Genomic DNA, 17,560 nt, shown 5'->3' on the forward strand with positions numbered 1-17,560 from the left:
TGTGCTCTCATGTGTCCAACAAAAATAAGTGTGCAAATGCTATACGAACCCTTAATGGAAAACTAAATTGTGCAAAAAACCACCACAAACATATCTTTGAATTGAAGATAGCTAACAGGAGTATTTCGTGATCCTAGCATCCTCTTTTTATGACATTTTCAGTAGACATCCATGAAAAAAAGCTTATTCCCAAAATATCAGTTGTTTTGATTTTGCATAATTTGCAAGTTATGCATCATTTGTGTACATAGGCCTATAAGGCTTAAAAAAATTTTGTTATGTCTCAAAGCCCACGCACACATTCGTTTTTCTTAGCGCGTCCATGTCAACTGAAACAGCAAATTCCTTTTCTAATTTTTTGCTGTAAAATCAATCATGAAATTCTGAGACAAAATTAGTCAGAATTTCGGAGAGAATCCATGAATCGATTTTCACAAAGATTCTCGTAAACAGATATGCGTGAATCAAAGTTGGTTCTCGCAAACTTTTGTAGGTTTACACAGAAGTTCAGATTTGCAAGAATCAAATGATTCCTACAAATTTGTTCTGCAAAAATCAAGATGGATTATCGCACTACAGTGTGAAACGAAATTCGGACCCTGAACAATCATGCAATTTTGAGATTCTTGGATGAGGATGGGTATAGCCCATGGGTAGCACTTTTGTACAATGTACAGCCATGTGAAACAACGTTTGCAAATATGTGACCAGATCTGATCCAATCAGGCTTAAGTGACCAATTATGGAACTGAGATATCGACAAAAAGTGAGGAGAAAAAACAATAAAAAACATAAGAAAATGGTCATAAAAGGGTCATAATTTTTACAACCAAGTATACAAGACATCTGGGGATTCAACATCAGTAAGTGTAGGTACTGAGCAAGTTCGTAATGGTAGTAACTTAATTTTCAATTTTGGCCTGTGAGTGGATCAGATCAGGTCTTCATGATCAGATTGGGTCACATATAGCCATTGCACTGCGTTGACCATTAATGCATATTTGCCTGCTGATAAAGGGAAGGGCTGGGTCTTTAATAACTTCCTATCAGAAGGAACTCATTTACACTTAATGTGTGTTCATTCATTTAATGGCTTCATCAATTGCTTTGAACTGAGTGCATGTAGGAAATTGAAAGTTGCCATTTCACACTAGTCACCTATGCAGGTTTTAAGGAGGTGCTGGACTTCCAAAAAGTCCGAGCAAAAAGTGAACCTTTTGGAATGACTAGTGAACCGCCTGCAATTTTTTTTTTTGTAAAAAGTGGACATAACCCTCCCCCCCTATAAATTATCCCTTTTGGTCTTTGTGAATGTCTTATCACCAGAAAGTTGACTTTTTGTCATTTTTTACACCCACTTTTGGACCTTTTTATTGGAAAAATAGCAAAAAGTGGACAAACCTTTGTGAGCTTTTGTGCCTGATTCTGGGTGCCCCCTCAGTGTAGCTTTGCACCTATAGCTGCACACTATTGGGCTACTTTTTTTCTTCAATACGCCCCTTAAAACAAGTTTCCAGTGGCCAGGAATTTTTGTCTGGGGAGGGCATTGAGGGGAAAAGTGAATTTCGGGGGCAAAATCAACAAATTTTGTGCAAAATTACCGCAAAAAGGTGAAATTTTCGTAATTTTGGGTTTTTACTGGGGGGCAAGAGTTCTTCTGCAGCATGTACAGAGGGAGTCTGGGTTTCAAATAGAATAGACAATTGGGCAATTTCCAGTTTGAAAGACTCACTCCAGTTGTGGAATATATACGGTTAAAGACATTGAAAATGTGGGGCGGCCATCACAAATGTGGGGCGCCCAAATTACAAATAATGCCCAAATTGAAATAAAGATATAAAGAAAAACATAACAAATTTCTCAAAAAGTGGGGCGCCCATGGCCTCCCCAGCTGCCCCGCTTGCTACAGCCCTGAAGACATACACAGGGATGGATGCAGGGGGAGTATGGGTTTCAAAATAATTATTCCTAGCAACCCTAGCCAATTCCATTTGCAAAACATTTTCCCTCTGTGGGAGACTTAAAGCTACTGAAGCTATTTCCGGGGGGTTGGTAGGACGTGCTTCTGAGAATTTGAAAGTGGACCCATAAATATACCAATTTTTCAAGAAATTTGGACCCATTGATATACCAAAAGTCAAAATTTTTGGCCGAATTTAACCCAAATTGTCTTAGTTTTTACAAATTTTACCAAAAGTTTAGGAACATTTGGCTAGATTTAGGAAAAATTGGGCTATTTTCCGAAAAAAATAAGAACATTTTGAAAAAAGGACCCATTCATATACCAAAATAGGCTTTGAAAAAGGGGTCATTGATATACCAAAAGGCTGAAAATATGCTACCCATATTTGCGGCACGTCCCCGTATGGGCACCCCCCCCCCAAGCTATTTCCTCCAAGACATCACATCATGTAGTTATTTTTGCAATATTTAAAAAAATATTTAAAAAATTAGATTAAATTTAACAAAAAAGAAGAAAAAAGTTCAAAGGCCTTTATCAAATGCATTTTACAGCTTTATAAAAATTCCCTTTAAAAGGGAAAGCCAGCCTCAATGTAGAAGAGGTCTTGTAATTAGTTTTGGTCAATGTGAAAGGCATTTTTAGGATCACGCTTACATCTACATGACAGTCCACCAAACCATCAACGATGAGAACATGCACACTGAAACAGCAGAAAACATTAATTCCTAATCTCATGTCAACTCTTTTAATTCATTACATGTACTCCAAATTGTTCTGGTCTGTTTGTTTTGTTGTTGTTGTTGTTGTCGTTGGTTTTTTTTGTCAAAAAAATCCCTACCTACCTACCCTAATTTTGCCAATCAAACATTTTTCTTTGGCCTTAATAGGTCTATCAACAACTTGGTGATCACTGATTGACAAACTAGATCTTGATGGGTTAATAGTGTAAGAATGCTCTTTCATCAATAGCTGCCTTATAGACATTTTACCAGCCCTCGAATTAACCCACGGCACCCATGGCATTTTGCCGTGGGTGCCCATCCCCACTGCCGTAATGCCCTCAAATTATGTTCTTTTCCCAAGGCAGTGACTTGCCGTGCCCTCTAATGAAGTTGCCGTTGGTGCCCCAGCCCAGCCCCTTCATTATAAAATCATCTATCTATGTTTGTGTGCGTTTTCTTCACTTTTGAGAAATTGCCTTGGTGCCCTTCTCAAATTTTCAAAGTTGCCCTGATGCCCTCTTGAAATATTACAAACTGCCGTACTGCCTTGCCTTTTCAGTGAAAATCCAAGGCAATTTTCAACTTGCCCTAAAAAAGTTGCTGTGCCCCTTCAGATCCTTAATTGGAGGGCTGCATTTTACAATTTCTACATTCTGTATTGTGTGCATCCGACACCTGGGAGCTATTACAGATAGGGGGTGAACCCTCGACCTATAATAGCCTAGATCTCCTAACATGTCCCTAATCTTGATGAGAGACAGTAGATTATAATCGGAGAAGATATCTAACCATTCCCAGAATCCTTTGCAACAAGATGCATCACCTCACTACATCAGATCATACAGTCTATGGATCTGATGTACTCCCCGGGGGGGGTTCACTCCCATTGTGGCCTGTACACCATCCGCGATAATCAACTTTTGATAAGCACCCTAAACAAGGATTTAACCCTTGGCTAAAACAATACCCTAAACAGGTGTTTTCACATCCTAAACAGGGATTTTATTCCTTGCAACAAATTTCATACCCTAAATTTCATTTCTGCGTGATTAGCAATTGCAATTTTGCTACCCTTTTTCCAATATTTCATGTTTTTGACACCCTAAACGCGTTATGCCATGATATCGTGCTTACCCACGAAAAACTACCCTTTTTACGCGTTTTCATTATCGCGGATGGTGTACAGGCCACAATGGGAGTGACCCCCCGGGGATGTACTATCACATTGTACAGGCTCCCTTTGTTTTATGTTGGGAAGACTGACTAAACATAGGTAGACAGCCCTTGGGGGACTCAATAAAATTGGGTGACGGGGATGTGCGGCCACATCAACCCCTATTTTTCAACTCTCTCACCCAATGACCCCCCTTTTTGTTTTACTGAACTCCCTCTCACCCAATGACCCCTTTTTTTGTTTTCCTGTCACTAAAAGACAAATTTTTGAATCAACTTTTATATTTTGACCCAAATAAAAAAATGTCCCAGTCTCACTGAATGACCCCTTTTTTGATAAGATTTTCCCCATACAATCTCACGCAAAAACCCCCTTTGGGGGGCCTACTCACTGAAGACCCCTTTTTCAGTGTCTAGGCTCTCATCATGCTCGCTGAAAAGACCCTTAGTTCGAAGTGCTGTCCGTATATCCCTCACTTTCAAAGTCAAGTGCCCCCCCCGATAGTCAAGAAATAAACATATTTTGCAAGATCTGGATGTGCTGTTGTGCATTTAGCTACTTTTTGTCACTATTGACCCATGTTGCACTAGAAAGCAGATCAGTGCAGAATATTGAAATGAAAGAAATGCATTGTGGGAAGTGTAAGATATCTGCACCAAGCTAGACACACAACCGGATTAGTTTCTAGTTCTGACTAACACTTTATTGTGCTGCTAAAAAAAGCAAGTTTCTTTCCTGGAGACTGTGGGTTTTTTTGAGAGAGAAATCTAGAAAAAATTACATTTGAAAGCAAAAATTGATGACAAATTTGAAAGATTTATTTCTCATACATCTTGTTTACAAGTAATATGAAATTACCGTAATATTACATTTTATAAAAATTATCTACAATTTTCCTAAAACTATGCAATTTTCACATAATTATGCAAAGCTACATTTTGCAGAAATTTAACAATTATTTCTAAAGATATGAACAGTTGAAGTACATGTTTCCAAAACGATAGGCAACAAAAGAAATTATTTCCTTTGTTTAGCTGTATCTGAAAATCAATATTTCTGACTTCCGACTGATTTGTACTATGTGTAAATGAGGCATAATCTAGCCCTACATCCTAAACTTCAAATTTAAAAATGCATTTCACATTTAGGTTTTCATGCTGCCTATTATAGACCACTTGACATCATTGTTTATCAACAAAGGCGAGGGATTGGTCTGTCAATATGCTCGAATGAACCGCTTTACTGTTCAATGGCTTTCTTGTACTATATGAAATGTGGTGGGAGATTTAAAATGCATGTGCCCTGAGCAAACTACGATGCGTACGCACACTGCCGGGCAAAGAACAATAGCAATAACATTATCTGCCGGGCAATGACGTCACATGTCAAGTGGTCTATAGGAAACAAAACTTACAATGAATTTGCAACTAGTATTGTGCATTGAACAAGTGCTTTGTAAATTGCCCAACTTTCTAAACTACCTGAAACTCATAATGTTGACTATCAATGACCATAGGAGCAACAAGAACATCATAACTGCAATTTGAAAATGATTTTGCCATAAATATCAATTAAAGGAGTATTTTGTAGATATCCCAAAATTTTAGTTGATTCCGATTCTGGGTTTATGAGTTATGCATGATTATGTGCATTAGACTGCTCTCTAGGTAACTGTGTTGTAATTTTGTTCCGTAATAACGTAAGGCCAGACAGAAATGATTGTTCAGTGGTCATAGATCCCTTCCAAGGGGTGGGGTTAGTTGGTTTGATTTTTTTTTAAAGGTCATAGGCAAAACATGTTTGCCCAATTAGCTTAACAAAATAGCCCAAAGAGGTGTGAATTGGGATATTTCTCTACTGTATACCCGCCCTCTATCATCTTCTCATCCAAGAAGCTTTAAGAAAGAGGTTTGGAAATCATTCCGAATTAATATTCGAGACGGAGAAATAAAGTCAAACTATGTGGTAAATTAAATATGAGAAAGGTTTTTAACACAAGTCAACACATATATACATAAATGACAGCCAGTGAATTTCACTGACCATCCAGGATTTGAACCTGGGTATTGAACTGACGGCCTATAGATAATAACATCAGTGCTCTTCTCCATCTGACTCATTAGCTCAGTTGGTAGAGCATCGGTCCGGTGATCCGAAGGTCCCAGGTTCAAATCCTGGATGGTCAGTGAAATTCACTGGCTGTCATTTATGTATGTGTTGACTTGTGTTAAAAACCTTTCTCATATAGAATTACATGGTTTGTGGCCCACATACTGGTGTGTAAATAGCCATGGTTTGTAAATCTTACTATAAATAGGCTAATGTTGTAGGGGTGGGTGTGTGTATGTGTGTGGTTTATGTAAAAGGCTCCGTCAGTTTCGATCCAAATGTCGCCAAATTCATACGGGAGATAGAGGAATATACGGGAAATTGCCTGGACTTTATTTGGTTGAAATTGGTCAAGAATTGGCTGCAAAAACAGTGAAAATATGGGTAAAAACTGGGTTTTTGTTATGAAAAACTGCAGCTGGCATACAGCGCGTCAGCGTCAGCGGCGTAATGCGTGACTACGCCAATGCGCTACGTAAACCGCGCAAGAGAGCCTAGCGACTTAAGAGCCAGAGACCAGTGGACATGATAATATTATAGAAAGGAAAAATAAATAGAAAACAAAGGACAAAAAGGTACATGGACGGGTCACGGGATTATGATAACGGATGAACACGTCCGCATATTTTGTACACGCTATGAGAGGACGTAATAAATACGGGGAAAAATGTGTGTTGTATAAACAACATGAAGCGGTACCGGGGTACTATAAAGAAAAAATGAAATTAAAATGACAAAAGAGGTACGAGTAATAGGCCAACGGTACATGGAAACGGAAAATCACAAGCTAAGCAGCAAAATTTATTTTTAATGGGAACAAAATAGCCCCATGTAGAAGAAACTGAAAAGAAAGGAAAAAGGGAAATGTAAGAAGAGACAGATTTATATAAATAAAATGTACCTTTTCAATGATTCTACCTGTTCAGTAAATTCTTCCTGTTATAGTGAACGCTCACATTTACTCATCTAGCGGGGACCCGCGCGAAGCGCGGGTATCCCGCTAGTACAAATAATATGCAATATGCAAATAAGCTCACTAATATTCATAAATATGCAAATAACATGACATATTCATAAATATGAAGAACATGACACAAAACTATAGAGCACATCGGCCCACCATATCATACAAAGTTTGAAATTGATGGATTAATGGTTTTGCTTCCGCTCGACGGACAGCCAACCAGGCAGGCAGAAAATGTTGTTATTTTCACGATAGCAGCTTTGAACACACAAAAAAAGCTTGAATATAAATGTAGCCTGAAAATGTTGACTTTTAAATTAGTTTAAAGTGCCTTTAATCTTTGAATTGCTTTGAGACAACAAGTTAAAAAACTAATGGTAAACTATTTTTGCAGTGGCATACTGGAAGTTTTTGTCAAGGGGGAAAAGACAAAAATGCCCAGTGAGCATTTTACACTATTATACCCAAATCAAGGTGTTTTACCGAATGTGTACATTGTCTTGTCCAGAGTTGTAGCTAGAGAATTTTTAGTGCTGGGTGGTATTTGAGGGAATCTTTTTGTGAAGTGATAATTTTATTGCAAATTGCCTTAATTTGGTCAAATTCTATGTGATTTTGCAAATTTTGACACTTGAGTGCTGGGTTCTAGAGCTTAAATTGAATATCAGTGGTGGGCTCTATAAATCTGAGTGCCAGGGTCTGCCACCCGCCACCGCCCGCTGTAGCTACATCCCTGGTCTTATCCCCCTCCCCCCATAAAGTAAGCCAATGTATTTTGATACTTACAGATATTGCATCGTTGGGGTTGTTGTACACCTTGAATTCTTGATCACGGAGAACAAACCATTTCTTCTTCATACTCTATAAGAAAGAAAAAATCATATAAAATGAAGGCAGGATCATCAGAAATTGAAAATTGCAACCTTTTGATGATACGGTAGTATACTATAAATTCTTGGGTAGTCCATCCCCAAGTTTAGGGTTAGGGTTGGGGTGGACTATACAATTATGCATGTATTCTGTAGTTCTCCACATCTAAAAACTTGCCATATGATTGCAATCCTTATGGTCATTGGAGGCATCCATCATTAACATCATCATGACAACAACAACAACAACAACAACAACAACAACAACAACAACAATAACAACAATGAACAACAACATCATCATTACCATCACCATTATCATTTTCATCTTCATCATCATCATCAACAACAACAACAACAACAACAACAACAACAACAACAACAACAACAACAACAACAACAACAACAACAACAACAACAACAACAACAACAACAACAACAACAACAACAACAACAACAACAATAACAATAACAACAACATCATCATCATCAGCAGCAGCAGCAGCAACATCATCATCAACATCATCATCATCAAACTCATCAAGAACATCATCATTATCATCATCATCACCATCACCATCATCAGCAGCATCATCAACATCATGATTATCCGCATCAACATCATCATCAGCAGCAGCATCATGATTATCCGCATCATTATTATCAAAAACCAGAAAAGAAGCACACCCCGGCCCGTCCGCAGGGGGGGTGCAGGGGGTGCGTCGCCCCCCCCCCCCCCCTCCCCAAATTTGGAAAAGTATGCAAAAAGTCCCAAAATTTAAGAATTTGCGCGAGCGTAGCGAGCAAAAAAATCAGGGTTTTTACGCTTTTTGGGACAAAAAAGGTCCACATTTTGTCAATTTTTCACAAAATTGTCCCCCTCCCTTGAAAAAAGGTCCACTTTTTCAAAATCAGCACCCCCGCCCCCAAATGAAATCCTGCGTACGGGCCTGAGCACACCTGCATGGCAAGAAGTTTTTGATAAAACTAAAGGACAGATTCCACACCACCAAGGTAAATAGCTGGTAAAAAAATCAGTGTTTTTATTTTGAGAACCACACCAAGGTTGATTTAATGGAAGAAAAGGCTGAAGTGCCTATTTTTGTGATAGCTGTACTTTGTGGATAGTTTTCTCAATATCTAAGCATAAAAAGATTACATTTTGTTACAATTCTGAAATTTGAGGCACGTTTTTTTGTTCTTCTTCACCAGATGACGTCACTACATAGAATCAGTGTGCTGTAAGATTGACAGGATGTATTATTTTCGACGCGTCACTGCGAAAAAATCAAGCTGCTAACCTACCCAGTATTTGTTGGTTATATGGTAGAAGATATCATAAGCATTAGGTAAAATGGTGTTTTGAATGAACCAGGGAGGTTTAACAATGAGAAAATAACCAATTCCTCCATACCTTTTAACACATAAATGAATAGGAACTCTATTTTGGTGGCATGCACCCGGCAGAGGTCACACAAAATTTGGAAAGTGACATAAAAAATACAATTTGGTCCCTATTTATTTTTTCAAGGAGATTTTGCTCATTTTTTGTTTTCATCCCTGTTTGGTTCATGATCAGATTTTTAAAATGTCTTCAGATATCCAAATTATAATGCACTAGCCAATTCTAATCAAAATTGAACACATGCACAGGCTACATCCCCCCACAAACATAAATAAATAAATAAATAAATAAACAAACAAACAAACAAACAAACAAACAAACAAACAAACAAACAAACAAACAAACAAACACCGTCGACTACCTCGACGTCACACTCAACCTGCAACAGAACTCATTCAAGCCATTTAGAAAACCAGGTGATGACCCAACTTACATAAACGTCAAGTCAAACCATCCACCGATGATATTCAAGGAAGTGCCAAACTCTGTGAACAAGCGCATCTCATCACTCTCAAATTCAGAACAATCCTTCACTGACGCTATTCCACCCTATAAGGAAGCCTTATCCAGATCAGGATACTCCCACGATTTCACTTTCAAAAGTGACCCCAAGCCAAATAATCAGGAAAGAAGACACCACAAACGCAACGTGATCTGGTTTAACCCACCCCACTCAAAAAACGTAACAACTAATGTGGGCAAAGAATTCTTCAAGCTCTTGGACCATCACTTTCCAAAAGAATCCCCCTTACACAAAATCTTCAACAGAAACAATGTAAAATTAAGCTACTCATGCATGGAGAACATGAAATCCATCATCAATACCCACAACAAACAGACCCTCAACACATCCTCTGCGAGCAACGACGAAAGGACATGCAATTGCCCTAAGAAAGCAAAGGCAACCTGCCCGTTGAACGGCCACTGCTTAACAAGAAATATCATATATAAAGCATCCGTTGCACCAGAATCATCCCCACCCAAGCAATACATCGGCCTCGCCAGCACCACATTCAAGGAGAGATTAGGGAACCATACGGCGTCCTTCAAAAACAAGTCCATGTACCACTCCACAGAACTTTCCAAATTCATATGGTCTTTAAAGGATAAAAGCTTAACAGTACACCCTTGAATGGTCAATCATACAGAAAGCTACCCCTTATAACCCATCCACCAAACGCTGCAATCTTTGTCTAGCAGAAAAATACCATATCTTGACAGCTGATAAAAACTCAACCTTAAACAAACGCTCAGAACTGGTATCAAAATGCAGACATAAGGGAAAATACAAACTCAGTGACTTTGGAGTAACATGACATTTTTCTTGGTTGGCCAAGTGGTTATTGACGGTTTTTCACAACTTCAACTAACTCGTTTTATGATGGACTATTGTAGCTTAAGTTCAAGCAGTTTATGTCAAGTGTATAACGATTGTATTTATATATGTGTGTGTGCTTGTAATGTAGTTTTAAGATCAGTATGCCATGCCTGATGATTCCATCATGGATGAAACTGCCAGTTGCATAAAAATTTAATTTTTGCATTACTTTTTGTTTATAAATAAATAAATAAATAAATAAATAAATAAGTAAAATTTCCCTAATTATAGCAAGATCAATTACATAATGCAGTCATAAACAATGTATAAATTATGTACATTATATGTAGGGCTGTTAAGACCCCTTTGTCAGTGTTGCTGTCACCCAAAGACCCCTTATTTGTTTACTAACACATGCTCTGTCACTGGCCCGAAGACCCCTTATTTTTCTATTTGATCTGTCACCCAAAAACCATTATTTTTTAAATTTAACAGCAACTTTCATTTAAGACTGATTTTGTTACTTATTTTGACAAATTTGAAGCCATTTAGAATTCTAGAAATTCAATGTTCGCTGTTTCTGTGGCGCTGTTCGGCTCTCATCCAAAGGTTCCATTTAAAAAAATGGTCAAGTTCTCACCCAGTGACCCCATATTTTTTACATTTTGCTCTGACTGAATGCAAAAAATCATGCTCTCACCCAATGACCCCATATTTTTGACGTTTTGCTCTCAAAGAATGCCCCTTACACACTAAAAACTACGGGGTTATATTTTCCGTGGTCATTTTGAATTGACCACGTTTGGGGTTGTTTTGACCCTTCAAGGGGTTGTACTGTTTTAATTTGACCACATTCACGAGGTCATTTTAGCCACGACATTTAACGTGGTCAAAAACTTAGTGGTCATTTTGCCGATACCGTCGCGCATTGATATCAGTTTCAATCTTCCGCTTTGAAAATCTCAATTCATAAATGAGTTTAAACATGAGCTGCAATTAATGTTTGTTGATTAATAAATAAAACTAATTTTTTGACCGAAGTTACCCAATTTGTCAACTTTATAATGACTTGCATTTCGAACTATTTGCACACACGGTGTGCATCGGCTCACGTGGTCACATCAGCGCCATATTTGTTCTGATTGTGCAGCTCAGCGGATTGTCGTGTGTGCTTGTCGGCATGATGGAATATGAACAGTTAGTTGAAAAGTGAGACTGCAAGGATGCATAGACCCTTGTCTATGCACGCAGATTCATTCCAATTTCATGCTGTCGTGGCTGGTGTCTTGGCTGCAGTTGTTATAAGCTTATATCATGTAAGCTTATAATACGTGAACTGTCATAGGCGATGACTGACTGTGTGTGAGTGTGATACACAGACGCATTTTGCAGTTTGCTGTTTATGTAATGCTTTCTCTGTGCAGAAACACACTTATGTCCTGGTGGGACCAGCATGACCATTATAGGCCTACTAAAAAATCCAAACAACCCCTAAATGTGGTTATTGAGTAACCCTATAAAACAACCCTTTCAAATGGGTCATTTCATTTGACCCCGAAATGAGGTCATTAAGTAACCCAATAAGGCAACCCTTTTGAAGGGTCATTTCATTTGACCCCGAAATGTGGTAATATTTTGACCCCAATGGGGTTACTATTTGACCCAAATACGTAGTCATTGCAATGACCCCGACCAGTGGAGTCAAAATGACCCCGTTAGTGGTATGTTGTTTAGTTGATAACTATGCTGGGGTCAAAAATGACCCCGTTTGGGTCATTTTTTGACCCCGTAGTTTTAAGTGTGTACTGTGAAAGTGCCAGCCCTACACCTATATCCATTTCATATTGAAGTGCCCCCCGCTACCAGGTACCAAAACTATGTGATATCCAGGTACCTAAAGCCTACGTTACCATGAAAACAAGGAACAACAATGATATCAAGTCACATAATCGTCTCAGCAAACATCATCTCAGTATCTCATCATGATCACATATTTTAGATCTGTTAATATGCAATGGTGAACTTTAGACTCAACTTTTCACATCGTATCTTCCTGGTGTAAAAGTTGGCATTGAAATGCATCTATAGGCTTCTATTATAATCTTGGTTAAATATATTCACAGTTTATCAATGTCTAAATTGGTAACAAGCCAAACAGTCTGGAAGTATAATTTTATTGTAAATTCATTTGAATCATTTCACATTGTACATGTACAATATAAGCAGTCAGCTGTGCTCCCTAACTAGTTTAGTTAGAAGAAGGGGCTATTGCTCCTTGCCTGGGGGTAGTCAAAATATGAAAGAGAACAAGTTTTCATAAATGTTTTTGAACGTTACTAAAATGTTTTATACACTTTATATCCCGCTTTATACAGGGTGTCCCAGAATGATTTATACCGTGTTTGAACAAAATATCAAAAATATATAGTCAACAGTGTATCTAATCTTAATAAGTGCAATACAATGCTACACATGTATCCTACTTATTCTGTGACTTTCATGGAAATAGCTTGATTCGTTTGGGCGTGACCAGGAAAGTTGAAAAAGAAGGAGGAAGAACGGAATTATATCCTTGAGATAATCCCGTAGGTTATCCTGTCGCACCTATTCATAGTCCTTTATTCTCAAGTAGTTACACATCTACTTGAAAGTAGCCTTTGATGTGATGTGCCTTGCCGACTACGGTTGATTAATTTTCACTCCAGAATTGAAACCATATCCAATGTTTCTATAGATAATTCCTTGAAAGTATGACACGTGTGTGTTAAGAACCTGATGTTGCTCTGCAGGGATACCGCACGTGGATACTATAAGAAAGAAATGTAGTTTTGTAAAGATTCCAAAAAATCCGCCCATTTTGGAATATATATTAATTATTTAGGAGAGTGTTTTAGGATTTTGTTAGAAACGGGATGATTTTTGATCATCTATATTTTATTGTTTTAATGTATTTTCCTGTCATTTCCTGCAAACCTAATAAAGATATTTTGATAATTGAAAATAGTCTGTATCATAAATCGTAGAGGTTGAAAGCGTAACCAAGCGTGCAAAATTATTATTTGCCATGGAACTTCGGTCATATTTTATTTGAAATAAAGTGGATGTTAGGATCTGCATGCATGGTATGCATGGTATTGATGGTATACAGACACTGACCTTTCCCTAAAACCAGTAAGCAGCAACTTGTGTATCACACCCGTCATGGGTTCGAACCCTTTTGTTGTATTTTATTGTTAAACCTAAATAGCGTGATTGCTTTTGAATGAGCGGCAACACACATATTTTGTTTGAGGATAGCTGGATCTATCTCCTTCTTTTACATCTTCTCTGGGCGTGACATTGCTATTACTGAAAATGGACGAAAACTGCATGTGTGTAATTTACAGTGCAAAGGCATCATTGTACACATGGATCCTTTATCATCATCATCCAGCCGCACTGTGCAATATATTGGAAGAAGTCCTACATTCTTTTATAGGAAATACACCAAATTTGGCACAGATGTAGAGCTTACAATTCAAAATAATTCTTGATATGGGATTAAGTGAAACATTTCAATATGAAATCAGATATTTAGGTTGAAAAACATACTTTTTATGTGATTTTTATCACAATTTTTACCCACAAATGTCATTATTACAGAGGATATAACTTCCTCAAGGATCCGCAGTAAATTTTTACCAATTTTGTCAAAACTTGGAATTCACCATTTTTACGCAATCCTCTCTAACTTCTACCAGAAAAATCCAATTTTTAAAATCTAAAAAATCTGAGAAAGCTAAATATATGTAGAACTTAAAATGCAAAACAATATGACCAATAGAAATGCCGTTCATACCTAACAAATTCCATCTTTCTCGGTATAAATCATTCTGGGACACCATGTATAGCCTAACCCGACATCTAAACATTTTTTAATTGCTGGGTTACTTGCCTGGACATAAAAACATTCTTTTTTTATTCATTTTTTTTTGGTCAGGCATGCATGCATGTGGCTATGTACTAGTGTATTTCTTGAGTGCCTTAGCTCAGGCCATCAGAACAAATTGTAAAGTGATGCGACAGAAAGTGGGGGTCTGTGTGTGAAACCCCAGTGGAGTTTGAAGGGGCAGAGCCCCTCATGGGGGTGTAATAAAGCCCGAGCACTTTTGAAAATAAATATACAATATTAACAATATTAAGTTTTAAAAAAATAGAACTTAACTGCAAAACTATGATACTGAAAATCAAATTTGTGTGTGTGTGTCAATTTGTTATTAAGTTGTTTATTTTTCACAAACTGGTTTCACTTCGCAAACATAACAAGCTATAAAAACAAACAAAAACGCATCTTTGAAAGACACAAGGAAATAAATCACATAAATTCTAGAAATGGGAAGGGGCTTGAACAGTTCAAAACTCTATAATGCATAATTATTTGGGAAATTCCCTAGTGCTCCCTATACATGTATGGCCAGTCTGCATGTACTATAGTGCTGTACAGGTCTGCATGCAGTGATGCTCCATGCTGGGCTAGGGCCATGATTGACTAACTTTTTCATATAAAACACCCTCATGCCCTTTAATAAGCGAGTTTAACCTAACCAACAAAAATGCCCCCTGAACAAGAAACATTTATTTCCCCAAGTATGTTTCTGACCAAACAATACCTTTTTGGACTCAATTTACATTTCATTTTTAACTATCCTAAACCTATGCGGTCTTTATTGACAATTACCACACAACTAGGTATAGTCAGAAAACAAATACAAAGAACAGTATGAAAACAAGAAACACTACTAGTATGTATAAACATTCACATGTAATAAATAAATAAGTTGCCTAAGTTCAGAAGAAATACCACTTTTCTTGAAAATCACTATTCAGTGGGGTTTTTTTTCTTTGCCTGGCCACAATAGCACACCCCTAAAGTCTTAGATTGGTCATGTAGGCCTATGTGTACTGTGGCATACATTGTAAAAGCAGTGGCAGTGCCATGGGTGATGGGTGATTGCCAGGCTCACAGCCAGGACAAAAATCACTCAAATGTTACTATTTTTGGACCAAATTAACCCTATTCTCAAAATCTCCCAAATTTAGAACAATTTTCTGATTTTTGCTCTCCCCCACAAAAATGTTGCCCTGATTCAATTTTTTTTACTAGCCAAAAAACTCATTTGGAAACTAGTTTATAAAATTTTTATATTTAAACAAGCCCCCCCTAGTGTGTAGGACAAACAAAGCTGATACTTATTCACATCAACAGATTCACAATACGATGTATTGTATAGCAGCAGAAAAAAGTAGTTCACAGCATCTTGCGAATGGTAGTGAGCTTTAGCAAAAATTGCATTGCTCAATTCACAGCGAGCATGTAGAAGAATTCAAATATCACAGATATACTTTTGTAGCTCCTGTGGTTCTTGAGTTATGTTATAAAGAGTGCTGAAACAACAACACTTTTGTAAAAACGTACATAACTCATCAATAACAATAAATTTAAAAGCAAGTTTTCAAAGTATATGATTTGTAGAATGAACTTTTGCAAAACACCAAAGTTTTAATTTTCAATAATATATTGATTCAGATAATGAATATCGATTTTTTTTTGGCTGCTTCGACCAACAATACCTCGTATAACCTTAAAAGCTTTTAATTCAAAACAATTTGAATTTCCCAAATCTAACAATTGAAACAAGGAATATAGACTACACTTTAACTAAAATAATACTTAAGCTTACTTAAAGATCCTAGTGATCACATGATAAGGTAATGTGCTCCATCATCTGTTTTCCCTTCAAAGTTTTCCTGCACCAACACTGTCAACTTAAATTTCAAATCCGCTCCAAGGAAATATTAGTCATAAAACGAACTGAAAAGGCTTTATTTTTAGATTTTTCCACTTAAGGCAAGTTATAATTCTGAGAGTATGACATGGATTTAAATTTAGATCAAAAAATGAAATTTCTTAGCATCTTTTTAAAGGTACGGTAGGTATATATTAATAATAGGTCTGTAAGTGACCTATCGGGCAAATAATTGATGTATATTGTTTCACTCACCTTGTTCAGTTCAATTTTAAAGGCGCTTTATAAATATCTTTATGTATGAAATAACCCGAATTATATAAACAAAATGCACAATTCTGATTAATGGTCAAAATGACCATTAGGGCCAGGGGCCAGTTTGAACAAAATATGTGGCCCCTGGTCACAAGTATACTTAAGAACCAAGGGCCTTTAGCTTCCTTTTAGGGCAGGAGCCAAATGGCCCTGTGGCCCCACTTATTTCCCAGCCTGGTATGTATGTTCATGTGTAATGTACTAAACCCTATTTTATTACCAGGATAAAATGCATGCAAACAGTGTGAACATTGTTGCCCATAATGAGAATGGATGGCAGGAGAATTTGAACAAATGAATCAAAAAATGCACATAATGAGTGAACATAATGAATGAATGAAAAAGAAAGAAAGAAAGAAAGAAAGAAAGAAAGAAAGAAAGAAAGAAAGAAAGAAAGAAAGAAAGAAAGAAAGAAAGAAAGAAAGAAAGAAAGAAAGAAAGAAAGAAAGAAAGAAAGATGAACAAACAATTTGTAGTGATGAATGTAGTGGATGGAATGAATGAATGAATGAATGAATGAACAAACGAATGTGTGAATGAACGAATAAATAAACAAGCAAAAAAAAATGAATGAGTGAATAAGGAAATAATTAATTCAATATTTTGTCAATTTTGTGATTCAGAAATGAAACAAATGACATGTCATCTAGTTACCAAATATGGTTAACAGATGTCTTCAAAATCAAATAGTGATTAAGATTGATTCAGTGGCCGCCAGCCGGTGATTGTTTTGGATTAAATCCAATTTGTGTAATATGCCAACATATCTATTCAGTCTCTAAGCACAGATAACACACCCGCAAACCAAAGTACCCGTTTATGTCTTTTAAAATGACCAAAATTCTTGGTGGTTGACAATTTTGTTCTAAAATGTGCCAAATTGTGTAATAGGCAGTGAAAAACAAAATCTGTTTGAAGTGCGGACAGACCTTTCA

At 37.1% G+C, this 17,560-nt stretch overlaps 1 protein-coding gene across 1 annotated transcript in view; it reads right to left on the minus strand.

Annotated features, from left to right (window-relative positions):
• The window catches only part of LOC140164052 (uncharacterized), a 29,488-nt gene that overhangs the window by 9,994 nt on the left and 1,934 nt on the right, over positions 1-17,560 (minus strand). Inside the window, exon 2 of the mRNA XM_072187315.1 lies at positions 7,719-7,793. Within this exon, the coding sequence (XP_072043416.1) occupies positions 7,719-7,793 (75 nt within the window). The remainder of the gene's footprint in view (positions 1-7,718; positions 7,794-17,560) is intronic.

This window comes from Amphiura filiformis, chromosome 11 (genome assembly GCF_039555335.1).
Source record: "Amphiura filiformis chromosome 11, Afil_fr2py, whole genome shotgun sequence".
In the NCBI taxonomy this organism is placed as follows: domain Eukaryota; kingdom Metazoa; phylum Echinodermata; class Ophiuroidea; order Amphilepidida; family Amphiuridae; genus Amphiura; species Amphiura filiformis.